We start from the raw sequence: 26,833 nt of genomic DNA, 5'->3' as shown, positions 1-26,833 counted from the left end.
AATGCCCCATGCAGGATGTCACCCCCCCCCCCCTCTATATAATGCCACATGCAGGATGTCCCCCCCCCCTCTTTATAATGCCCCATGCAGGATGCCCCCCCCCCTTCTCTTTATACTGCCCCATGCCTCCACACATTAAAAAAAAAAAAAAAAAATACTCACCTCCCTTCTCCTCACCTGCTACCTGCTGCCCGCTGCTCGGGTCCGAACGCCAGCGTTGTCGGTGTCTTCCCGCTCAGCGCTCGCTGTGACGGCCAGGGGAGGGCGCGGTGAAAAGACGTCACCGCGCCCTCTGACCTGAGACGTCACAGGGAGCTCAGAGCAGGAAGACAGCGGATCTGCGGAGGCATGGGGAGAGGTAAGTATCCGGCTGCCGGGGCCCTGAGCAAGCGGCAGAGAAGGGCAGGCGCTGACACCGCTCTCCTCCGCCCATAGCCCAGCGCGGTGCGCAACCGCCAGTGGGCCCCTCTGTGTGCTCAGGGCCCCGGCATTTGCCCGGGTGCGCCGGGTGCTGACGCCGGCCCTGTTTGTGAGTAACCCCTGATTTGCCTAAACAGTGGAAAGCCCCCACAAGTGACACCATTTTGGAAACTAGACCCCTCAGGGAACTTATCTGGATGTGTGGTGAGCACCTTGAACCCCCAGGTGCTTCACAGAAGTTTATAATCTTGAGCCGTAAAAATAAAATTCACATTTTTGCAACAAAAATGTTTTTCAGCCCCCAATTTTGCATTTTCGTAAGGGTAACAGGAGAAATTGCACCATGCAATTTCTTGTGCAATTCCTCCTGAGCACGCCGATACCCCATATGTGGGGAAAATACAGTGTTTGGGCGCATGGCAGAGTAAAGAAGGGAAGGAGCACTGTGTGACTTTTTGAACGCAAAATTGGCTGAAATCGAGATCGGACGCCATGTCGCGTTTGGAGAGCCCCTGATGTGCCTAAATAGTGGAAACCCCCCACAAGTGACCCCATTTTGGAAACTACACCTCTCAAAGATTTTATCAAGGGGTATAGTGAACATTTTGAACCCAGAGGTACGACAGAATTTGATAACATTAGGTCATCATATTGAATAAGTTGTCATTAGTCTTGAGCGCAAGTGCTCGCTACTTGAGTTTGCATCGGGTACTCTGGTATGCACCATGTATCATGGGTGCTCGAATGACATGCGGGGATCGCTCGTGCATGGCAGGAAATCCCCTCGAGGGGCGGAAACTCGAACATGTCACTCAAGCACCCGAGATACTCAGTGCATACCCGAGCACTCGATGCAAACTCAATTAGCGAGCACTTGCACTCAACACTAGTCGCCATATCGTCATCTTTTTTTTTTTTTTTTTTTTACTTTTGAAAAAAATCCCAACTCTAAGCCTAACCCTAGCCCCAACCCTAACCCCAACCCTAACCCTAGCCCCAACCCTAACCCTAGCCCAACCACAACCCTAAACACAACCCTAACCCTAAACACAACCCTAACCCTAAACACAACCCTAACCCTAGCACAACCCTAACCCTAGCCCCAACCCTAACCCTAGCCCCAACCCTAACCCTAGCCCCAACCCTAACCCTAGCCCCAACCCTAACCACAAAACTAGCCCCAACCCTAACCACAACCCTAACCCTAGCAAAACCCTAACCCTAGCGCAACCCTAGCCCTAACCCTAGCCCCAATCCTAACCACAACCCTAACCCTAGCCCAACCCTAACCCTAGCCCAACCCTAACCCTAGCCCAACCCTAACACTAGCCCAACCCTAACACTAGCCCAACCCTAACCCTAGCACAACCCTAACCCTAGCACAGCCCTAACCCTAGCCCAACCACAACTCTAACCCCAACCCTTGCCCAATTTGATAACATTAGGTCATCATATTGAATAAGTTGTCATTAGTCTTGAGCGCAAGTGCTCGCTACTTGAGTTTGCATCGGGTACTCGGGTATGCACCATGAATCGCGCGTGCTCGAGTCCCCGCCCGCATGTTTCACAGTTATTAGACACCCAAAAAAAACATGCGGGGATCGCTCGTGCATGGCAGGAAATCCCCACGAGGGGCGGAAACTCGAACATGTCACTCGAGCACCCGCGATACTCAGTGCATACCCGAGCACCCGATGCAAACTCAATTACCGAGCACTTGCACTCAACACTGGTCGCCATATCGTCATCTTTTTTTTTTTACTTTTGAAAAAAAATCCCAACACTAGCCCCAACCGTAACCCAACCCTAACCCTAGCCCAACCACAACCCTAACCCTAGCACAACCCTAGCACAACCCTAACCCTAGCACAACCCCAACCCTAGCCCAAAACCTAACCCCAACCCTAACCCTAGCCATAACCCTAGCCCAAGCCCAAGCACAACCCTAACCCTGGCACAACCCTAACCATCGGGTCATCATGGCAACATCCGGGAAGTCGTGGCAGACAGCGCTGGAGGCCGGCATGAGAGGTGAGTGTCCCGATCACCTCCCCTTGCCCCCGCAATGCTGCGATCGACTTTAGATAGGAGGGCAACAACCCAGCAGCAGGACCGCTACCTCCGCCTTTGTGCAAGGAGGAACAGGAGGAGCACTGACAGAGCCCTGCAAAATGACCTCCAGCAGGCCACAAATGTGCATGTGTCTGCACAAACGGATAGAAATCGACTCCATGAGGGTGGTATGAGGGCCCGACATCCACAAATGGGGGTTGTGCTCACAGCCCAACACCGTGCAGGACGCTTGGCATTTGCCACAGAACACCAGGATTGGCAAAGTCGCCACTGGCGCCCTGTGCTCTTCACAGAGGAAAGCAGGTTCACACTGAGCACATGTGACAGACGTGACAGAGTCTGGAGACGCCGTGGAGAGCGATCTGCTGCCTGCAACATCCTTCAGCATGACCGGTTTGGCAGTGGGTCAGTAATGGTGTGGGGTGGCATTTCTTTGGAGGGCCGCACAGCCCTCCATGTGCTCGCCAGAGCTAGCCTGATTGCCATTAGGTACTGAGATGAGATCCTCAGACCCCTTGTGAGACCATATGCTGGTGCGGTTGGCCCTGGGTTCCTCCTAATGCAGGACAATGCCAGACCTCATGTGGCTGGAGTGTGTCAGCAGGTCCTGCAAGATGAAGCCATTGAAGCTATGGACTGGCCCGCCCGTTCCCCACACCTGAATCCGATTGAGCACATCTGGGACATCATGTCTCGCTCCATCCACCAATGTCATGTTGCACCACAGACTGTCCAGGAGTTGGCGGATGCTTTAGTCCAGGTCTGGGAGGAGATCCCACAGGAGACCATCCACAACCTCATCAGGAGCATGCCCAGGCGTTGTAGGGAGGTCATACAGGCACGTGGAGGCCACACAATACTGAGCCTCATTTTGACTTGTTTTAAGGACATTACATCAAAGTTGGATCAGCCTGTAGTGTGTTTCTCCACTTTAATTTTGGCGGTGACTCCAAATCCAGGCCTCCATTGGTTAATAAATTTGATTTCCATTGATGATTTTTGTGTGATTTTGTTGTCAGCACATTCAACTTTGTACAGAACACAGTATTCAATGAGAATATTTCATTCATTCAGATCTAGGATGTGTTATTGGAGTGTTCCCTTAATTTTTTGAGCAGTATATATATATATATATTACAGTACAAACCAAAAGTTTGGACACACCTTCTCATTTAAAGATTTTTCTGTATTTTCATGACTATGAAAATTGTACATTCACACTGAAGGCATCAAAGCTATGAATTAACACATGTGGAATTATATATTTAACAAAAAAGTGTGAAACAACTGAAAATATGTCTTATATTCTAGGTTCTTCAAAGTAGCCACTTTTTGCTTTGATGACTGCTTTGCACACTCTTGGCATTCTCTTGATGAGTTTCAAGAGGTAGTCACCGGAAATGGTTTTCACTTCACAGGTGTGCCCTGTCAGGTTTAATAAGTGGGATTTCTTGCCTTATAAATGGGGTTGGGACCATCAGTTGTGTTGTGCAGAAGTCTGGTGGATACACAGGTGATAGTCCTACTGAATAGACTGTTAGAATTTGTATTATGGCAAGAAAAAAGCAGCTAAGTAAAGAAAAACGAGTGTCCCCAAGTGCAGTTGCAAAAACCATCAAGCGCTACAAAGAAACTGGCTCACATGAGGACCGCCCCAGGAAAGGAAGACCAAGAGTCACCTCTGCTTCTGAGGATAAGTTTATCCGAGTCACCAGCCTCAGAAATCGCAGGTTAACAGCAGCTCAGATTAGAGACCAGGTCAATGCCACACAGAGTTCTAGCAGCAGACACATCTCTACAACAACTGTTAAGAGGAGACTTTGTGCAGCAGGCCTTCATGGTAAAATAGCTGCTAGGAAACCACTGCTAAGGACAGGCAACAAGCAAAAGAGACTTGTTTGGGCTAAAGAACACAAGGAATGGACATTAGACCAGTGGAAATCTGTGCTTTGGTCTGATGAGTCCAAATTTGAGATCTTTGGTTCCAACCACCGTGTCTTTGTGCGACGCAGAAAAGGTGAACGGATGGACCCTACATGCCTGGTTCCCACCGTGAAGCATGGAGGAGGAGGTGTGATGGTGTGGGGGTGCTTTGCTGGTGACACTGTTGGGGATTTATTCAAAATTGAAGGCATACTGAACCAGCATGGCTACCACAGCATCTTGCAGCGGCGTGCTATTCCATCCGGTTTGCGTTTAGTTGGACCATCATTTATTTTTCAACAGGACAATGACCCCAAACACACCTCCAGGCTGTGTAAGGGCTATTTGACCAAGAAGGAGAGTGATGGGGTGCTACGCCAGATGACCTGGCCTCCACAGTCACCAGACCTGAACCCAATCGAGATGGTTTGGGGTGAGCTGGACCGCAGAGTGAAGGCAAAAGGGCCAACAAGTGCTAAGCATCTCTGGGAACTCCTTCAAGATTGTTGGAAGACCATTTCCGGTGACTACCTCTTGAAGCTCATCAAGAGAATGCCATGAGTGTGCAAAGCAGTCATCAAAGCAAAAGGTGGCTACTTTGAAGAACCTAGAATATAAGACATATTTTCAGTTGTTTCACACTTTTTTGTTAAGTATATAATTCCACATCTGTTAATTCATAGTTTTGATGCCTTCAGTGTGAATGTACAATTTTCAAAATCATGGAAATACAGAAAAATCTTTAAATGAAAAGGTGTGTCCAAACTTTTGGTCTGTACTGTGTATATATATATATATATATATATATATATATATATGCACATCTTCTCAACCACAACAGGTTACCCTGTCGGTGTTGCCCATAGCAACCAATCACAGAGCAGCTTTCATTTCACCTGAGCTGTTTAAAAGATGAAAGCTGAGCTGTGATTGGTTGCTATGGGCAACAGTTTTCCTTGTAGACAGTTTTGATAACTGAGGCCTATAGTTCTTGTCACTTCTATGGTGCTATTGTCCTTTTGTATAGCTGTAAATAGCACAATTCTTTACCGTGCCGACACAGACCACCCGCGTACACAGACTGCAGGGGGAGCCCAGAATCAGGAACTTCTCTTTGTCCGGCATGAAGGGATCCCTCATAACATAGCATTCTTCCAGGAGGCTGTAACAAAATGGGAAATCACCGCTTATATTGCACACATAGGATATATAATATAAAAATGCGTTGGCCTATGATTCACTTAAAGGGGTTGGTAACACTTTATAAGCTGATTTCAATCAGCTGTGTGTGAATCAGGTATTAACAGGGTGGTTTCCCTGCAGCACTCCCACAGGTGAAGAAAGGAATTACACCATTTCAAGTTGCAGCTCTATCTAACCTTATTTGGGACCGTTTTGGACAGTCAGACTCTCTAAAATAACAAAAGAAAAGCCATAATAACTGTAAAGAAGCAAATAGCCTGCTTGTTGATGGTTTCCAGGTAACATGAAGGTTACGTTTACTTACATGATGGATTGTGTATACGGTGGTTTCTGGCCAAAGTAAGAATATGGGACAGATAACCTGCAGAGCTGACATTCAAATATTCCTTTTGGATTTTGGGATTCATCAAGGTCCATCTGGAAATAGAAAATGCATTGATCAACAGATAGTAGTTTGTAACGAAGTGTGTAATACTATGTATGTCGTATAATGTACCGTTGTGTCGCTATCAACTGCATATGTCACTGGTCGGAAATTAGATATATAGTTAAAGGGGTGTTCCCATCTCCAAGCTCCTATCCCAATATGTAGTAGGTGTAATAATATTAATATTAGCAAATACGTCCAATTAGAAATGTAGTATAGTTTTTCTGATTAGCTATGTCGCTTACCCCATGTGCAGGGCATTGCAGTAGTTTAGATATCCATGGTTACTACCACTAACAGCTAACTAACGGTCACTATAATAGTGGTTGTAACCATGGATATTAAGCTACTACAATGCCCTGCACATGGGGTAAGTGACATAGCTAATCAGAAGAACATAGGGTTAAGCAAATCACTAGAACTATACTACATTTCTAATTGGAGGAATTTGCTAATATTAATATTATTACACTTACTAGATATTGGGATAGGATCTTGGAGATGGGAATACCCCTTTACATAACACTTTCAAAAGATATGAAAAAGAAGAAGTTGGAATCGCCCAATTTTCCCAATCTGAAAATAAAAATCTAAAAAAAAAAAATATAATAAGCTTATTTGGTATTGTCACGTGAGATAAAAATCTAAAATGAACTAACCCATAAAGAACAATGCCGTAACGGAAAAAAGGCGTTTTTTTTGGGGGGGGGGGGGTTTTAGCTGCTGCATCTCCCACAACAAAAAAATGCCATAAAAAGCAACCAAAACTGGTATCAAGTACCAAACAGAAAACCCTCACACAGCTCCATCAAGGTGCGGGTGAGACGTTACAGGGCTCAGAAAATGGGGAGTCAAGCCAAATTATTTTTTTTTTTTTTGTTACAAAAGTTCAGATTTTTTTTCCTTAAACAACAAAATATCTAAAAATAATTAAAATGCATGTTAAAAAAAAAACGCACAAAAACGCAGTGAAAAAAAGCAAACGAAACGTCGTATGTAACCCAAACCGGTATCAATGATCACCAAAAAACAAACCCTCGCACGGCTCCATCAAGGGGGGGGGGGGGGGGCATTACAGGGCTCAGAAAATAAGGAGTCAAACCAATTTTTTTTTATTTATTTTAGTTTTTTTCTTTTAAACCAATAAAATATATAAAAATAATTAAAACGTAAGGTAAAAAAACCACACAAAAATGCAATAATAAATGCAATAAAAAATGCACAATAAAACGCAATAAAAAAACGCACAAAAATGCAATAAAAAACCCGCACACAAAAACGCAATAAAAAAACACACACAAAAACACAATAAAAAAAGCAATTAAAAAAACGCACACAAAAATGCAATAAACGCACAAAAAAACGCAATAAAACCGCACACAAAAACGCACAAAAAAAAGCAATAAAAACCACACACAAAAACGCACAAAAAAAAAGCAATAAAAACCACACACAAAAACGCAATAAAAAAGTAACCTAATTTAAATAATAGGCGCAGGAATTCAACAGTGTCAAAAGCTCATCGTGGGAACATAGCCTTAAAAAAAGTGACAGAGAGGAAGGGGTTAAAACACAGGACACGCAGATGTAGCAGGGCTGGATGAATTTGCCAGGACATCACTGGTGTGCGGATTTGCTATCAAGGCTTTTACCTAGGACTGCAGAGCGAGTAATATCCCTGACACAAACAATACAACCGATTCAGCTCTGCTACATCAATGCAAGCACAATCTACCCAATGTATAGCAATGTATGGTGCATCCACACTCATCACATACTGTACTATGGCCCTGCTTCCTCTTCCTGTGTGCAGGTCTCCTCCTAGTGTGGGGGAAGGCTTTAGTGCAGCACAAGCAGATGATCTGCAGCACTGAGCGCTCTTCACAATCCCAGTGAGTAGGAATCAGTATGGCACCTGTCTGTCTGAAGGATTGTAAGGTGAGTCCATACCCGCCTGGCTGGCACCACCGTGCCCCCTTACTCTATAGGTGGCACCAAGGAATTGAACTTACTTTTTTGTTCTATACCCTGAAATTCAGCGTCTTCTGCCAGATGTCTCACGGCTGTAATTACGAGCCGCCATGTGTTACACAATCCTCTCTAATTCTTGCCAAAACCCAAAAAATCTGCAACTAACTCCAATGTTTGCCTTCTTTTAAGGCTGCCAAAAGTTGGGAAATTGGGGGCTTTATCCGGTTAGGTGGTCTCTTAACGCCTTATATGAACCATAACCTCCGCACTGGCCGCCCTCGTGAACTATAACCTCCGCACTGGCCGCCCTCGTGAACTATAACCTCCGCACTGGCCGCCCTCGTGAACTATAACCTCCGCACTGGCCGCCCTCTTGAACTATAAACTCCGCACTGGCCGCCCTCGTGAACTATAAACTCCGCACTGGCCGCCCTCGTGAACTATAAACTCCGCACTGGCCGCCCTCGTGAACTATAAACTCCGCACTGGCCGCCCTCGTGAACTATAACCTCCGCACTGGCCGCCCAAGTGAACCATAACCTCCGCACTGGCCGCCCAAGTGAACCATAACCTCCGCACTGGCCGCCCAAGTGAACCATAACCTCCGCACTTGCCACCCTTATGAACCATAACCTCCACACTGGCCACCCTTATGAACCATAGCCTCCCCACTGGCCACCCTTATGAACCATAGCCTCCCCACTGGCCACCCTTATGAACCATAGCCTCCCCACTGGCCACCCTTATGAACCATAGCCTCCCCACTGGCCGCCCTTATGAACCATAACCTCCACACTGGCCGCCCTTATAAACCGTAGCCTCCCCACTGGCCGCCCTTCTAAACCATAACCTCCTTTTAAGGCTGCCAAAAGTTGAGAAATGGGGGATTTTATCCGGTTAGGTGGTCTCTTAAAGCCTTAGATGAACCATAACCTCTGCACTGGCCGCCCTCGTGAACCATAACCTCCGCACTGGCCGCCCTTGTGAACCATAACCTCCGCACTGGCCGCCCTTGTGAACCATAACCTCCGCACTGGCCGCCCTCGTGAACCATAACCTCCGCACTGGCCGCCCTCGTGAACCATAACCTCCGCACTGGCCGCCCTCGTGAACCATAACCTCCGCACTGGCCGCCCTCATGAACCATAACCTCCACAGTGTCTACTTTCCACTGTTTCCTCCCACGTTGTCCATATCTCCATACTGCCCCTCACGTTGCCCCTTCCAGTCTGTCACCATCTTCAGTGTGTCCCCCTCTCTAGGCTGTGCCCCTTCTTTATACCATACCCCCTGTCTATCCTACCTTTAGACTTTCTGATAGCATTATTTGCTTATGATTTACAGGCCTGGCAGGATGTGGGGATGACCCTTTCCACTACTAGCGATGAAGCTTGTAAACTGTTTGATGCCACCTTATATCAGGTAACTCATGATCCCGCTGCATCGGGCCTCCAGCTCTGCATATAGTGTATTATTGCCACCTCTGACCGGTAATCAAAGAACCCCCCCCCCCCCCCCCCGGCCCAAATGGGTGACCTCTGGTCCGTTGTCATTTTAAGAAATAGTTTGATAACAGCTGTGCTGACTCTGTAAATTGTCCTTATGAAGAAGCGACCTCATAAAAATAGATTGCTCTGGTTGTTCAGTAGATTTTTATTGCTTAAAGTGCAGTTCCAGGCAGATATGGACATTTAATCGTTTAGTTCTATATTCTTCCACATAGGGGGCAGTATCAGAGCTATTAGTATTGCAGTAACTAAATTATTAACCCCTGAGCCAAAAATGTGTTCAGAACTGTTGTCAATTCCCTTCCCCCACTACTTTTAATAGATTGTACCAAGTGTGTTACCCAGCAGGGGATTGGTTAATGCAGAATTAATATGAATATGACATGTCTATAATTTTTTACATTTTTTTTTTTATTGATTTTCTGAAAATATTTAACTTTCTGTTTTGTCACGGACACCACTAGGGGGAGCTTAAGGTTTATGCATGTATACAGCTTGTATTGAGTTCAATGAGAGTTATATAATTCCATATGCAGTTAGCTCCCACTAGTGGTGGTTGTAGGCAGACAGAATTTTATCATTTAAAGGGGACCTGTCACCAAAAGTGTCCAATATTCACTCTTATTATATTCCCACTGCTCCCTAGATTGTTCATTGTTCAGGGGGTTTTTTTTGTTTTCTTTTTTTTTTTTTAATTCGTCATATGGTTCCAGAGATATGTGCCTTTTTTGTTTAGTTCTAATTCTGTTTTTTTGTTGTGTTTTTTTATCTACTATATAATTGTCTTATCCCGTCTGTCTGTCTGTCCAGGAAATCCCGCGTCGCTCATTGGTCCGGCAGCGGCCAATCAGCGCCGTGGAATTTCTGAAAAAAGATGGCGGCTGTTAGCGGCTCATCAGCGTCCGCGACCAATCAGCACAGTCGTGATTAACTTTGGCGGCAAGATCAGTGATTGGTCGCGGGCCAAGACCGCGACCAATCACCAATTTGTGCGGCACATTTAAATAGCGGCCGCGACCAATTGGATGTCAGCGCCGCTCCCCGGTCCTCCCTTCACACCCTAGCCGCATGGATGTCAGCGGCGCTGCCTGTGCGGATACTTCCGCTGCGAGAACCCGGGACATGAGCGGGCGCTCGGAGCAGAAGTATCCCGACCCGCAGAGCCGCTCCCCGGTCCTCCCTTCACACCCTAGCCGCTGATGTCCCCACAGTATCCGCATGGTGTTACAAAGGTCCGGACGTTTGTGTTAAAAATCGCTGATTGGTCGCTGGCGCTGCCCGCGACCAATCACCGATTTGGGCGCCAAATTTAAATATCGGCCGCGACCAATCACTGATCTTGGCTCCACATTTAAACACTGCTGTGCTGATTGTTCGCAGACGTTATTTAAATGTGGCGCCAAAATCGGTGATTGGTCGCGCCCAGCGTCGGCGACCAATCAGCACAGTGGTGTTTAAATGTTTCTGCAAGATCGGTGATTGGTCGCGGCCGATATTTAAATTTGGCGCCCAAATCGGTGATTGGTCGCGGGCAGCGCCAGCGGCCAATCAGCGATTTTTAACACAAATGTCCGGACCTTTGTAACACCATGCGGATACTGTGGGGACATCAGCGGCTAGGGTGTGAAGGGAGGACCAGGGAGTGGCGCTGCGGGTCGGGATACTTCTGCTGCGAGCAGTCGCTCATGTCCCGGCTTCTCGCAGCAGAAGTAGCCGCACAGGCAGCGGCGCTCCCCGGTCCTCACTAATATGATTCCGCTCCCCGCTCCTCACCAATACGATTCGCTGATTGGTCGCGCTCTCCGCACGCGACCAATCAGTGATCTTAGCGCTATAGTTAAACACCGCTCTGCTGATTGGTCGCGGCCGCTGCCCGCGACCAATCACCGATTGGTCGTGGCCGCTATTTAAATGTGGCGCCCAAATCACCGATCTTGCCGCCACATTTAAACACTGCTGTGCTAATTGGTCGCGGACGCCAGACGCGTCCAATCAGCGAGCTTGGCGCCAAATTTAAACAACGCTCTGCTGATTGGTCGCGGACGCCAGATGCGTCCAATCAGCAGTATTGGCGCAAAAATTAAACACCGCTCTGCTGATTGGTCGCAACCACCTGCCGCGACCAATCTGCGTTTTTTGTGCCAAATTTAAACAACGCTCTGCTGATTGGTCGCAACCACCTGCCGCGACCAATCTGCGTTTTTTGTGCCAAATTTAAACAACGCTCTGCTGATTGGTCGCAACCACCTGCCGCGACCAATCTGCATTTTTTGTGCCAAATTTAAACAACGCTCTGCTGGCAGGTCGCGGTCACCGGCCGTGACCAATCAGCCATATTGGCGCCAAATTTAAACACCGCTTCGCTGATTGGTCGCGAATAATCAGCATTATTAGTGCCAAATTTAAACACCGCTCTGCTGATTGGTCGCGGCCGTGACCAATCACCATTATTGGCGCCAAATTTAAATACCGCTCTGCTGATTGGTCACGTTCGCTGGCCGCGACCAATCAGCATTATTGGCGCCAAATTTAAACCCCGCTCTGCTGATTAGTCGCGACCGCCGGCCGTGACCAATCTGCGATATAGGCGCCAAATTTTAACACCGCTTTGCTGATTGGTCACGGTTGACGGCCTCGACCAATCAGCGATTTTGGCACAAAATTTAAACACGGCTCTGCTGATTGCGCCCGGTCGGCCGCATACATATTCTAGAATACCCGATGCATTAGAATCGGGCCTGCTGATTGGTCGCGGACACCAGACGCGTTCAATCAGCGAGCTTGGCGCCAAATTTAAACAACGCTCTGCTGATTGGTCGCGGACTCCAGACGCGTTCAATCAGCGAGATTGGCGCCAAATTTAAGCAACGCTCTGCTGATTGATCGCGGTTGTCGGCCGTGACCAATCAGCAGTATTGGCGCCAAATTTAAACCTCAGTCTGCTGATTGGTCGCAACCACCGGCCGCGACCAATCTGCGTTTCTTGTGCCAAATTTAAACCCCGCTCTGCTGATTGGTGCGTCCGCCGGGTGCGAACAATCAGCAATTTTGGCGCCAAATGTAAACCCCGCTCTGCTGATTGGTCGCGGTCGCCGGCCGCGACCATTCAGCGAGATTGGCGCCAAATGTAAACAACGCTCAGCTGACTGGTTGCGGCCACAGCCGACCACGACCAATCAGCGAGATTGGCGCCAAATTTAAACAACGCTCAGCTGATTGGTTGCGGCCACCAGCCGACCGCGACCAATCAGCGAGATTGGCGCCAAATTTAAACAACGCTCAGCTGATTGGTTGCGGCCACCAGCCGACCGCGACCAATCAGCGAGATTGGCGCCAAATTTAAACCACGCTCAGCTGATTGGTTGCGGCCACCAGCCGACCGCGACCAATGAGCGAGATTGGCGCCAAATTTAAACCACGCTCTGATGATTGGTTGCGGCCGACCGCGACCAATCAGCGAGATTGGCGCTAATTTTAAACAACGCTCTGATCTCCCGACGGCAAGTGTGAACGGAGGTCCGAGGAGCGGCGCCGCCGGTCGGGATGCTTCTGCTGCGAGCAGCCGCTCATCTCTCAGCTGCTCGCAGTGGAAGTACCTGCAAAGGCAGCGCTACTCCCCGGTCCTCACTAATACGACGCTGATTGGTTGCGGCCGCCGGCCGTGACCAATCAGCGATATGGGCGTCAAATTTAAACACCACTCTGCTGATTGGTCGCGGTGGCCGTCCGCGACTAATCAGCATTATTGGCGCCAAATTTAAACCCCGCTCTGCTGATTGGTCGCGGCTGGCCATAGCGACCAATCAGCGATTTTGGTGCCAAATTTAAACAACGCTCTGCTGATTGGTCGCGGTTGCCAGCCGCGAATAATCAGCATTATTGGAGCCAAATTTAAACACCGCTTTACTGATTTGTCACGGTGGCCGGCCACGACCAATCAACGATATTGGCGCCAAATTTTTACACCGCTCTGCTGATTGTGCCCGGTCGGCCGCATACATATTCTAGAATACCCGATGTGTTAGAATCAGGCCACCATCTAGTATATATATAAGTACCCATTATAGCCAATTAATGTCTACAAAATATCATTGCGGATGTTTGTGTCATGGATCAAACTCGACCCATTCAAATCAATGGGTTCATTAAAAATAAATAAATAAAAAGAACAGTAAACGGACACCATCCATGTATCATCCCAGCACCGCTTTTTTTTTTTTACTGCTTAAAGAGGTATTCCCATCTCCAAGATCCTATCGCAATATGTAGTAAGTGTAATAATGAAAAATATTAGCCAATACCTCCAATTAAAAATGTAGTATAGTTCTTCTGATTCACTATGGCATTTCCCCCCATGTGCAGGGCATTGCAGTAGCTTAGGTGTCAATAGCTACGTCCACTAGCAAATAGCTAACGAACTGTCACTATATGGATACTGCAATACCCTGCACATGGGGTAAGTGATATAGCTAATCAGAAGAACTATACAACATTTCTAATTTGGGGGTATTTGCTAATATTATTATTATTATTACACCTCCTATATATTGGGATAGGATCTTGGAGATGGGAATACCCCTTTTAATTTTTAAAAAATCATCAAGCAAAAATATAAGAAAATTAGATCTAGCCTCTCTTGTTTGTTTTTTTTCATACACAAAAAAAAAGAATGGACTTCTGAATAAGGTTTAGGATATGTGAATGCTGTACATTTTTTTTTCTTGTATGCAAAAAAAAAATAAATCCCAGCTTGTCTGACCCATTTAATAGTAAAAATTAAGAAAAAAAAAAAACAGATGGCGTCTATTTTTTTTCACAGACCCATTGATTTGACTAAATGAGTGATCCACGACTTGGATCGAAAACGGACACGTCTCGAATTTTATATTTTCGGGGGTTTTTGCGGACACTTTTTTTGCAAAGGAACTTGGAAATGTGAACAGCCCCATAGACCATAATAGGTACATGGACTGTCCCTGAAAAATGGACGTCTCAATGAGGCCACACGCTGTGATGCTTATCATCTGTAGCCGAGACACTACTCTATTTTGTGACCATCTGTATTTCAACTGAACCAAGCTTAGCCCAGCTTTTGGGATGCACAGACTGGTCGCTAAGGTCCTTCTGCCTGACAACGCCCTATAAATGCTGTGGTTGATGTCGACCACAGTATTCATAGGGCATTGTCTGGTCGCTAAGGTCCTTCTGCCTGACAACGCACTATAAATGCTGTGGTCGACATCAACCACAGCATTTATAGGGTGTTGTCAGGCAATAGGTCCTTAGCAACCAGACAATGCCCTATGAATACTGTGGTCGACATCAACCACAGCATTTATAGGACGTTATCAGGCAGTAGGTCCTTAGCAACCAGACAACGCCCTATAAATGCTATGGTCGACATCAACCACAGCATTTATAGGGTGTTGTCAGGCTGTAGGTCCCTAGCAACCAGTGTGTCTCAGATTCCAGGGCCGAACTTGTAGGTCTTAAACTGATAACTGGGTCCTTATCTACCCTGTGCCTTTTACACCACTGGTGTCTTCTTATGTGGCCTTTGGGACACCTCCAGCACCCGGGCCCGGATGCAACATCTGTGCTCACTGCCATGATAACCCATGTTTATATTTCTGGGTAGAGTACCCCTTAATGGCATCCGCTCCCTTCCTAAAGCCTGGGAATGCTGACTGAGTTCCCCTTTCCCCCTTGTAGATTATATTTCCTAGTCCCGTGTTCAGATGCCCAGAGCAATCACAATCCTGTCAGCTGATGGCGGCCTCGCTGCCAAAATTCCTCCCTGTAAACAATATCCACGGTGGCCATTTTTTTTGAACAATTAAAGGGGCAATACACTTTTTTTTTTACAAGCTACAAATCAGTGCAGCTGATATTATCTCCCAAAGGATCGGGCATGTTGAATTTCAACATGTCCGATCCTTCTTTCCTCTTACATCTGGGGAGAATATGGTGTCCTCCCATGCACATTAGACAGTCAATGAAATCGGTGAACGTTTCTGACATGTATAGCAAGCAGGTGCTCCTTTGAATGTACTGTAAATGACTGATAACAGAGATAATAGCTGCATAGAACTAAATTCATAAGGGTCTATTTTATGATTTGGTCTTGTTGATAATGGTCTTATTTATATATATATTTTTTATACATAGTATGTTAAATGGACGAATGACGAAACAATGGGAGGAATTGAAGGCTGCCTGCAGAAAATTAAAGCAGCGGATCCAAATTTTGGTATGTGCCCGACATTCATTTTAAGGTTGTCAATCAACTTTCCGCAGCCTGTGCACTGGAAATCAGGGATTTGGGAAAGCTGGATGACTGCAGTAATTTCTGTACGTATTTCAGCGATGGCGACTATTCTTCCTCTTTAAAGAAAAAAAAAATATTGTGTGTGTATATATATGTATGTATATATATATATATATATATATATATATATATATATATATATATATGTAAAAAAAAAATATATATATATACTAGATGGTGGCCCGATTCTAATGCATCGGGTATTCTAGAATATGTATACTGCCGACCGGGCGCAATCAGCAGAGCAGTGTTTAACTTTAGCGCCAAGATCACTGATTGGTCGCGCTCTACGCGCCCGCAACCAATCAGCGAATCGTATTGGTGAGGACCAGGGAGCGCCGCTGCCTGTGCGGCTACTTCCACTGCGAGAAGCCGGGAGATGAGCGACTGCTCGCAGCAGAAGTATCCCGACCTGCAGCGCCGCTCCCCGGTCCTCCCTTCCGCATGGAGGTCAGCGGCGCTGGCGGTCGAGGTCCTTCTGCTGCTACCGGCCGGGAGATGAGTGCCTCGTGCCGGTCATCTCCCGGCTGCATCTCCGTCCCGCAGATGAGCCGCTAACGGCCGCCATCTTTTTTCAGAAATCCCCTGGCGCTGATTGGCTGCTGCCGGACCAATGAGCGACGTGGGATTTCCAGGACAGACAGACAGACGGGATAAGACGATTATATATATATATATATATATATATATATATATATATATATATATATATATATATATATATATATATATATATATATATATATATATATATATATATATTTATTTTTTCATTTTTATTCATTCATTTATATACAGTGCCTACAAGTAGTATGCAACCCCCTGCAGATTTAGCTGGTTGACACATGCGGAATTAACTTGGCATTGTGACATTTGTACTGTAGATCAGCCTGGAAGTGGGAAATGCACTGCAGCAAATTTTTTTTTTTTTTTTTAAAACGTTAAAAGTTAATTCAGTGTGTCATTTATTATTCAACCCCTCAAACCACAAGAATTCTGTTTGGTCCCCCTAAAGTATTAAGAAGTAGTTCAGGCACCAAGAATAATGAGCTTCACATGTGTGGATTAAAGATCTCTTTTGTCAGCCTTTTCTGACTATTTAAGACCCTCCCCAAACTTGTGAACAGCACTCAGACATGGTCAACATGGGAAAGACAAAGGAGCATTCCAAGGCCATCAGAGACAAGATTGTGGAGGGTCACAAGGCTGGCAAGGGGTACAAAACCCTTTCCAAGGAGTTGGGCCTACCTGTCTCCACTGTTAGGAGCATCATCCGTAAGTGGAAGGCTTATGGAACTACTGTTAGCCTTCCACGGCCTGGACAGCCTTTGAAAGTGTCCTCCCGTGCCGAGGCCAGGCTTGTCCGAAGAGTCAAGGCTAACTCAAGGACAACAAGGAAGGAGCTCTGGGAAGATCTCATGGCAGTGGGGACATTGGTTTCAGTCAATACCATAAGTAACGTACTCCACCGCAATGGTCTCCGTTCCAGACGAGCCCGTAAGGTACCTTTACTTTCAAAGCGTCATGTCAAGGCTCGTCTACAGTTTGCTCATGATCACTTGGAGGACTCTGAGACAGACTGGTTCAAGGTTCTATGGTCTGATGAGACCAAGATCGAGATCTTTGGTGCCAACCACACACGTGACGTTTGGAGACTGGATGGCACTGCATACGACCCCAAGAATACCATCCCTACAGTCAAGCATGGTGGTGGCAGCATCATGCTGTGGGGCTGTTTCTCTGCCAAGGGGCCTGCCCATCTGGTCCGCATCTATGGGAAGATGGATAGCACGGCCTACCTGGAGATTTTGGCCAAGAACCTCCGCTCCTCCATCAAGGATCTTAAGATGGGTCGTAATTTCATCTTCCAACAAGACAACGACCCAAAGCACACAGCCAAGAAAACCAAGGCCTGGTTCAAGAGGGAAAAAGTCAAGGTGTTGGAGTGGCCTAGTCAGTCTCCTGACCTTAACCCAATTGAAAACTTGTGGAAGGAGCTCAAGAATAAAGTCCACATGAGACACCCAAAGAACCTAGATAACTTGGAGAAGATCTGCATGGAGGAGTGGGCCAAGATAACTCCACAGACCTGTGCCGGCCTGATCAGGTCTTATAAAAGACGATTATTAGCTGTAATTGCAAACAAGGGTTATTCCACAAAATATTAAACATAGGGGTTGTATAATAATTGACCCACACTTTTATGTTTAAAATTTAATAAAATTCAACTGAGCAACATAACTTTTTGGTTTGTAAGATTTATGCTTCTGTTCATAAAACCTACTCTCGTTTGCAGTTTGAAGGCTCTAACTTATTTGCATCTTATCAAACCAGCTAAATCTGCAGGGGGTTGAATACTACTTGTAGGCACTGTACATACTATATATAACTTTTTTTCTTCTCTTTTAGTTATGGGACACGTGATTTCTAACGGTTTGGATCTTATCGGCACCGGTCGGTCACCACTGCTTGATAAGGAATTTGAGAGGGACTTAAAAGTAATGTCAGATTTGGCCAAGACTCAGCCCCTGACCGAAAGGGAAAAATTACATGTAGCCGCCCTGGAGACTTTTGCTAAAGGGTATGATGACTTTATTAATTTATTTTATAATTTTTTTTTTTTTATGCTCCACTCACATCTAAAGCTGCAGTCCAAATTTTTTTGGGTCTGATCATATATTTAGCCGCAGCCCCTGCTGATTCAGTGTCTGCTCTTGTGCGATGTGGAAAATGGAGTGTTAGAACGGCATCAGCCCGGAGTAAACCTTACTGATGCTGTTACCTCTGTGCATAGGGTGGGTGCTTTAGGGTCCCGTTGTGACTTAAAGGGGTATTCCCATCTTCAAGATCCTATCCCAATATGCAGGGACGGTTTTAGGCAAACTGGGGCCCTATTCAAAAGTTTATTGTGTGACCCTAAATGCTGACATATTGCACCATCACACAGAAACATTGCGGTTTTATCAGCCTTGTTCCCGGCCTCTTTACACCAGACAGAACAATCACTAATAGATCACTCTGTCCCCATACAGGATCATGTTATCAGCAGCAGATCTGCAGTGTTCACCAGTGATGTGCTGCTGGGAACAAGGATGTTTGGATTGTTTATGGCAGAACAATCACCGATGAATGAGCAGCGTTGTGCTCCATCGATGGACGATTGGTGACAGGTTTACACCTATGAGCGCTCGTCTGCACCGCCGGGAGATATAAAGGTGGAAGCTACACACACACGCACACACTGTGTCTATACCCCACCATAAACATACACACTTATATACACACATGTACACGTGTAATCTCTCACAGACCGCACACACCTCACATTCACACATTGCTTTATGTTGAAGGGAATAAAGATGTCCTCCCTATGAGCTGCAGCTTCTGCTACTCACAGCAGACACCTCCCTGCCTCTCCTCTGCTACGACTGCCGGCAGGGGCAGGAGGAGGCCGGCAGGGGCAGGAGGAGGCCGGCAGGGGCAGGAGGAGGCCGGCAGGAGGAGGCCGGCAGGGGCAGGAGGAGGCCGGCAGGGGCAAGAGGAGGCCGGCAGGGGCAGGAGGAGGCCGGCAGGGGCAGGAGGAGGCCGGCAGGGGCAGGAGGAGGCCGGCAGGAGGAGGCCGGCAGGGGCAGGAGGAGGCCCAGGAGGAGGCCGGCTGGGGCAGGAGGAGGCCGGCAGGGGCAGGAGGAGGCCAACAGGAGGAGGCCGGCAGGGGCAGGAGGAGGCCCAGGAAGAGGCTGACAGGGACAGGAGGATGCTAGCAGGAGGAGGTCGACAGGAGGAGGCTGGCAGGGGCAGCACAACACACAGGTGGACACAGGAGAAGTTATCTGGCAGCTCAGCTGGGTAGGTGCCGGTCTCTGGCGCTCCCTCTCCCCAGGCTCTGTGCAGGAGGACAGGAGCACCGGCCAGTGAGCGTTTCTATCACTCTGATGGGGGAAGTTCAGTGGCCGATGCTCCTGTCTCAGCAAATGATCATGATGTCACTACAGGTCCTGAACCAGTCTCTACATCGGATGCTTCACTGATAATGAGTGCTATGATCAGTGAAGCTCCTGCTGTAGCCACCGGGGGCCCCCAAGGGAGTGTCTGCCCTTCCCTAATGCCGGCCCTGCCAATATGTAGTAGGTGTAATAAATCTATTAGCAAATACCTTCAATTAGAAATGTAGTATAGTTTTTCTGATTCGCTATCTTGCTTACCCCATGTGCAGGACATTGCCATGGTTACAACAAATCATAAAGTGACAGTTGTGGTCTTAACCATGGATACCTAGCTACTGCAATACCCTGCACATGGGGTAAGCGACATAGATTATCAGAAGAACTATACTACATTTGTAATTGGAGGTATTTGCTAAAATAATTATTTATTACACCTACTACATATTGTGATAGGATTTTTGAGATGGGAATACCCCTTTTAAAGACTTGGGTATGCAATGAAAGTTTAAATTGTATTAAAAGTGGATATTAGAAATTCAGATTTGCTTAAAATCAGCTGGAAAACTCAATTTGCATTGAATAAAATTAGTGTGAATTGTATCTGCAGGTGTTAGGTTAAAAAAAAAGCCTCTAAAAGCATGTGCACACCATGTCTTTTTCAGGTGGATTTTAAGCCCTCAAAGACACCAAAAAAAAAATGTGAGTGGATAATTTTTCAGGCAGCTTCCCGCTCGAAAGAGGCTATATACTTTGTAATAAAAGTCAATGGGAAGGCTGAAAAGACGCCAGGAAAACGCTAGAATCTTCCTCATTGTTCAATGAAGTGAAAAAAAAAATCCAGTAAAAAAAGACATAAAAAAACACTGGAACAAAGCTGAAAAAAAACCTTGAAAAAAAACAACTTTGAAAATGTGCTAAAATAAAAGAACAAACTGAAAAAGACTCTTCGGGAGAAAATTTTTGTTGAAACGTCGTCTGCTTGAAAAAGACGTGGTGTGCACATATCCTTAGGGTGTATTCACACTGAGTTTTGTTGTTTTTTTTTCACTGAGTTTTTTGGAGCAGAAAGTCTTCAAAAGCCACAAGTCTCGACTGGAGGTTTGGAGAGTTTCTCAGTTGTGAACTCTTCTTCACTCTCGCTACCGCCATCATGTGGGACGTGACACACGTCATTAGAGTTCTCACTAGACCCCGCACTGTCACGTACGGTGCGACGCGTGTCATTAGTGTGAACTGCGCCACACTTGATGGCATGGGTCCTATTGAAGAACAGCAGCGCCAGAGGCCTAGAAAGAGAGGATTGAAGACAGAGGAGCAGATCGGAGGACCATTAGACAGTTGGAGAAAAAGGTGTGGGTTGAGGAGAGGTGAGTATAATTTTTTTATTATTATATATATTCTGTTTTATATCTAGAAATATTCCAAAGGCGGCGGACATGTGGGACCAGATCTTACAGGATCACCCCTTGGACTTGCTGGCTGTAAAACTTGCCCATGATTCCTACTTCTACCTTGGACAGAAAACTCAAATGAGAGATTCCATCTCCCGGGTTCTTCCATATTGGACCCCGAATACTCCTTTAAGTAGGTACGTCAGCATTACATGTAACAATCCTTTTCAGAGATGCTCCATACTATGCCGCAAACCACAGCAATTTCTCTATGAGTGAACGTACCCAAGACTGACCCCCTGCTCCCCTTCACACAGCATGTTATAAAATGTTCTCTTCCTTCAGTCACCACTAGGGGGAGGTCACTGCAGACATTAATTAGTGGAGTGTTAAAAACACATGCCACAAGCTCGCCCCCTAGTGGTGACTTATTTGGTTTAATGTAATTTTTCCTGTTCTCTCTTGTAGTTATGTGAAAGGCATGTACTCATTTGGGCTGCTTGAAACAAACTTTTACGACCAAGCCCTGAAAGTGGCCAAGGAGGTAAATAAGTTTTAATATGGATATGGCAAAGAGCGATGGAGTGAAAATGCAAAAAAAAATTATCTTCTAAAAAAAATAAATAAAACTGCCATTTTTATGCCTTTGTTAATTTAAGGGGTTTTCAGCAAATTTAAAGTGTATGGAAGAGAGAACTGCAGTACCCTGTTTGACCACTGCACATTGTGTGGCTCTGTGCTATTTTTCTGGGCACTACAGCCCCATCAATCAGATGATCGGTAGGAGTGCTGGGAGTCGGACCCCCGCCGGCCTGATATTGATGACCTCCACTCCCCTTGTCAGTGCTACATGCCCCTATAATTGGAGTTGATTCATTATTGACACCCCATTGAAAGAGGAAGTGGTAATGCTTAATTGGTAATAAATCAATATATTTCAAGGAGAAATCTCAGAGGGATGGCACAATTTTAGGAAAATATACTTTGTGTTTTTGTAAAAAAAAATTAAAAAAAATCTCATCTGCAGCCGCATCCCCCCCCTTCCCCCAAATCTGAATGGTACCCAGTGTGAAGACACTGGGTCTCCCGTGGGCAGAATACTACTCGGACAACACAGGGTGAGGGTAAAACAGTGTGGGGTCCCAACCTGTCTTCTCCGAACGTCTCCATGGAGGCAGGTGACTCAAGGGTTCCTACCTGGCTTCTCTGAGCTTATTCATGGGTTCCAGGCGACCGGAGGGTCCCAACCTGGCTACCCCAAACATCTCCTGGGGACCAGGCGACCGGAGGGTCCCAACCGGTTTTCCCCAAATGTATCCATGGGTTCCGCGATTGTCAATGGAGAAGATGTGTATTCCTCCAGTCAGGGCCATGGTCCCATAGACTGGCTTCCTATAGAATCCAAATCTGTGTCCCTCTTGATGGAGCCATCCTGTCCTGTAGAGCTGTCAAGTAGAGTGCTCCTTGTTGTGGTTTTGTAAGAAGGACTCTTGATACAGAGGTATATCCCCCTTAGATAGTTAACTGTCTTTTTAAGCCAACATCCACAGGTCAAGGATCAGGGATGATGATATTAACTCACATTGCCCACATCTCACCCCCCAATGTTGACTTGTAAACACTGAAGGCTAAAGTATAACCACCCAAACAATGCAAGTCAACAAGCTGCATGGGCTGGTATTAGATGTAATCAACATATAAGCAAACATCATTGTTCCATAACCCTGAGTCCCTGTCTTGCAAAGTTAGCAGACAATAAGTTGCAGTAAATATCAACTCAAGTGTCAACATCCAGGCTTATTCAAACAATAGTCTGTGTTGACCAACCAAAGAAAACACATCAATTCAGAAGTCAACATAAAGCTAAAAGTGTGTCTCCTGGCCTACTGAATTTACATCTGGATAATTAAGATTAAATGCTGTCGTCACACCCAGTATTAAAATGAAATAACGCCATATTCTCCTATGATGGCTAGGCTCTGGCTATGGACCAGAAGGACTGTTGGTCGGTGCACACTGTCGCTCACGTGTACGAGATGACGGCCGACGTAGAAGAAGGCTTGTCCTTCATGAAACAAACCGAACACAACTGGAAGGTAAAGTCCTTGTATTACAGTCTGCTGCTTCCCTATGAAAGTTCTTCCTGTCGGGATGTATAAATCTTGAGGACATGGGGTTAATTACTGACTAATCGCTCCTCGTGGGCGAGGCCTAATTCTGGGGAAGGGCTTCTGCTGTAGTCAGTTGTCTTACGGCCAGTCGAGTCCGATCTTCAGCGTTTTGCTTGTCTTGCAGGGTGGAGACATGCTCGCCTGCCACGTCTACTGGCACTGGGCCTTATATTTCATCGAGAAGGTTAGACCACTTTATGTAGTCAGCCCATTTATAAATGGGCTGATAACGGAGAACAAAAGATACAGAACAGTCTACCGATCCCTTCTTATTTCTAGGGGGAATATGAAGCCGCCATGACCGTGTACGATGAATGTGTGAGTACCTGGCGTATTACTTTAAGGGGTTTTCCATCTAGATGTTTCAGTAATCTGAATTTTTTGCCTTCCTTTAATTCGAAAATCTGATAATCCATAGATAGCGCCTATGTGCTTTACAAGCGGAAGCATGCTGGACGTCGTAGACAATTCGTCTCTGCTCCTCCGGCTCCAGATGGAAGGTAGCGACAAACCAATGGTAGACAGAGTATGATGATGTCCTATCCTCAGCATCAATATCCGATCGTTGGGGGTCCAACACCCGATACCCCCCATGGATCAGCTGTTACAAGCTGGATGTAAAAACAATATGTAGTGGTTGCTGCCGAGTGCTGCAGTACTCAAAGCTGAACTGCGGTACTTGGCAGCAGGCGCTACACATTAGTTTTTACATCCAACTGCCAACGGAGCTTGTAACAGCTGACCGAAGGGGGTGTTGGGTGTTAGATCCCCACCAATCTGATCCTGAGGATAGGTAATCAATATATTCTTACCGGGCATTCCCTTTAATTAATGTATTTTAGGCTAAAAATTATTTTAGTAATTGGGTTTCACTAGAAATTTGACTCTTACAGGCTCTTTGTTTCCCTGCATGAACTGAGAATCCTTCAGTGAGCGCTTGTTCTGATGACTTTGTAACACTTTCAACTGTCTTTTCTTTTTTCTGACTGCTGATTTATAACCACAAAGTTTCATGTGGTCAAAAAAATATAGAAAAGCATTACAAACTCTTCCATCGGGGAAAAAGCTCACTGTTGGATCCTTAGTTAACTCGTTCTGTAACCAGCAATATTTAAGGAGAAACACAAAGCCTGTAAAGCCTAGAAGTTAAAAAAAATTTTAATGTCCATATTATTTAAAGGGAATGTCAGCAAGATTTCACTCCCACCTCCAAAAAACTATTTACTGTATACGTGTATATAGCTCTTTCAAAGACAAGTCCAGCGATACCTTTACAGGGCCGATCCGTTCCTCTATTACTGAGAAATCAGTGTTTTTATTTGATATGCAAATGAAGCTGAAGAGCTATAGTAGATCTGAAGCCTCTGTCACTCCAGCTCTATCACTCCCCCAGCGCCACCTCCTCCTGCTTGACTGTAAGCCTCTATGCCGTTATGACTTCAAGCAAATTAGCCGTCAGTCAAGCAGGAGCAGGCGGCGCAAAGGATAGAGCTGGAGTGACAGAGGCTTCAAATCTACCATAGCTCTTCAGCTTCATTTGCATATCAATTAGAAAGCTGATTTCTCAGTAATAGAGAAACGGACTGTTCATGTAAAGGTATTGCTGGGTTCAGCCACCTGCGGCTCTTCAGCTTTATAAAACTACAACTCCCAGCATGCCCTAGATTAATAATTCCCGAACTTTCTGTGCTTTCCAGGAGTAGATGTTCAAAAACGATGGGAGAAACTGGTGCAAGTCACCAAGAAACACCGCAACGATCACATCCTGATATTTAACGACCTTCACTTCTTGATGTCTTCCCTGGGCTCCAAAGATCAGGAGATGACGACGCATCTGCTCCAGGCTCTGAAGGAGCTTTCAAAGTAAGTAGATCTGCATGAACCTGGACCTGCGCATCACGTCTTGCGAACCTCCTCCTTATGGTGACGTTCCTTACTCCTCTCCTGAGGTGTGCTATTGCATCGGCCATGCCGGAAGGTAGAAGATCTGCTGGGCTATGGACGAGCGACGTGGCCTCAGGTCCAGGTTCAGGTGAACCATCATGCTCAACTCTATCATTGTGTATCCACTTTTATTAGAGACACCCATCTAGTAGCGCTTTGGACCTCCTTTGGCCTTCAGTATGTATGTGCTGTGCCTTAGACCGTGGTGTCTTCCTATGTGGATTTGATAAATTAGCTTTTTTTTTAGACTTTTATTAAATATATTTTCCATCTTTTAGATCTCCAGGTGAGAACCATCAGTACTCCCTGATCAGAGAGCTCGGCCTCCCACTCAGCCACGCACTTGTAGAGTTCGACAGTGGTAACTATGACAAGGTGGTGGAGCTGATGCATCCCATTCGGTACAAAATACTGTATATTGGAGGAAGCGATGCCCAGGTAATAGAATTAAGAGAGTGCCAAAAATTTTAAAAAATTAATTATAAAAAAACAAATGGATATATCTCTATCTATCTTTATAGCAGCCGGCGTCTCAACTCTCATGCATAGATTTTTTAAAAAAATTGGAATTTTCTGCAGCCGCCACTAGAGGGAGCTCACTGCATACAAGTTATCCATTGAAATCAATGATAAATCTGTCTACAGTAAAAAATTCATTTTGATTTATATGAAATTTTCTCCTTATTTTATATGTTCTGTTTTCCAGAGAGATCTCTTCAATCAGGTTCTTATTCATGCTGCAATTAACAGTAATATAAAAAACCACCACAATTTAGCCAGGTACGAAGATCACACATCACCTGTCCCTTTATATAGGTGACTCTCTGCTGCCCCCGGTGTCTGGCAGTGGCTGTGGCGCTGACATCACATTGACAGGCAATTTGGATGAAACACCCCGGGGTGCTCAGAGCGGCTGAGCTCGCTGATTGGCTGTCGGCATGACGTCCCCAATGCCTGTCACTTGGAGAAGCAGCGATTTGCCGATGGACACCAAAAGTATAGCACAATTTGTATTTGGTCACCAGACTGTACCCAGGGACCAATGTTTCCTGAAAGAGGATAACCCCTTTAAATTTAAAGGGCACCTGCATAATTTTTTTTTTTTTTTCTTCTTTTTTAATTTTGCAGAAGTCTTTTAATCGAAAGAGACGTCTTGAGACCAAACTCCCCCCTGACCGAGAGGCTTATGAGGAAGGCTTCCGCCGTACACACCCTCGTATAGGTAGCACTAATCCGGGATCCATACAATCAATCAGGAAAGTGCAACTCTTAATAGGGGACTGGAGATCGAGCCCTATTAAATCAATAGGCCTTAGTAAGTACACCTGCTCCCTTTGTCCGCCCCCCCCCCCCCCTTCCCAAAAAAAAAAAATGCTACCTGGAAAAATGTGCAAAATGGCTCTACAGATGGAAGAAAACACTCTCCAGCGCCATCTATAGTAAAATTCATAGTTTTTCAATGTGAATTTCAGAATTTAAGATTCTCGCTTTTGTAGTAATTTTCTGTACAATAAAATTGTAAAAATTGAT

General features: G+C 45.9%; 2 protein-coding genes across 5 annotated transcripts in view; one reads left to right on the top strand and one right to left on the bottom strand.

The window, feature by feature from the left end:
- Positions 1 to 8,138, bottom strand: part of CDPF1 (cysteine rich DPF motif domain containing 1) — a 20,732-nt gene extending 12,594 nt beyond the window's left edge. The window contains exons 1-3 of one of the 3 annotated variants that reach the window (XM_073650040.1): positions 8,059 to 8,138; positions 5,924 to 6,036; positions 5,467 to 5,578 (exon numbers count right to left, since the gene is read on the bottom strand). In XM_073650040.1, coding sequence (XP_073506141.1) covers positions 5,467 to 5,578; positions 5,924 to 6,036 — 225 coding nt within the window. In that variant the 5' untranslated portion in view covers positions 8,059 to 8,138. Of the gene's footprint in view, positions 1 to 5,466; positions 5,579 to 5,923; positions 6,037 to 7,698; positions 7,972 to 8,058 lie in introns of those variants that run through there. The other 2 variants (XM_073650038.1, XM_073650039.1) reach the window with 2 other exon arrangements.
- Positions 7,831 to 26,833, top strand: TTC38 (tetratricopeptide repeat domain 38). 2 transcript variants are annotated; one of them, XM_073650034.1, is made up of 14 exons: positions 7,831 to 7,984; positions 9,362 to 9,439; positions 15,694 to 15,775; positions 18,263 to 18,434; positions 21,212 to 21,385; positions 21,657 to 21,732; positions 23,165 to 23,284; positions 23,484 to 23,543; positions 23,639 to 23,677; positions 23,778 to 23,859; positions 25,057 to 25,222; positions 25,582 to 25,741; positions 26,010 to 26,083; positions 26,432 to 26,833. In XM_073650034.1, the coding sequence occupies exons 1-14, from the start codon at positions 7,955 to 7,957 to the stop codon at positions 26,523 to 26,525; spliced, it is 1,407 nt and encodes a 468-aa protein (XP_073506135.1). In that variant the 5' UTR covers positions 7,831 to 7,954; the 3' UTR covers positions 26,526 to 26,833. The 2 variants fall into 2 exon arrangements, with proteins under 2 accessions (XP_073506135.1, XP_073506136.1); XM_073650035.1 differs by lacking the exons at positions 26,010 to 26,083; positions 26,432 to 26,833 and adding an exon at positions 25,309 to 25,391 and having other exon boundaries at positions 25,582 to 25,737.

Source organism: Phyllobates terribilis, unplaced genomic scaffold (assembly GCF_046119375.1).
Source record: "Phyllobates terribilis strain yellow unplaced genomic scaffold, ASM4611937v1 Scaffold_10__3_contigs__length_209671492, whole genome shotgun sequence".
NCBI classification, from domain to species: Eukaryota; Metazoa; Chordata; class Amphibia; order Anura; family Dendrobatidae; genus Phyllobates; species Phyllobates terribilis.
This window is presented reverse-complemented; position numbering and strand designations above follow the sequence as displayed.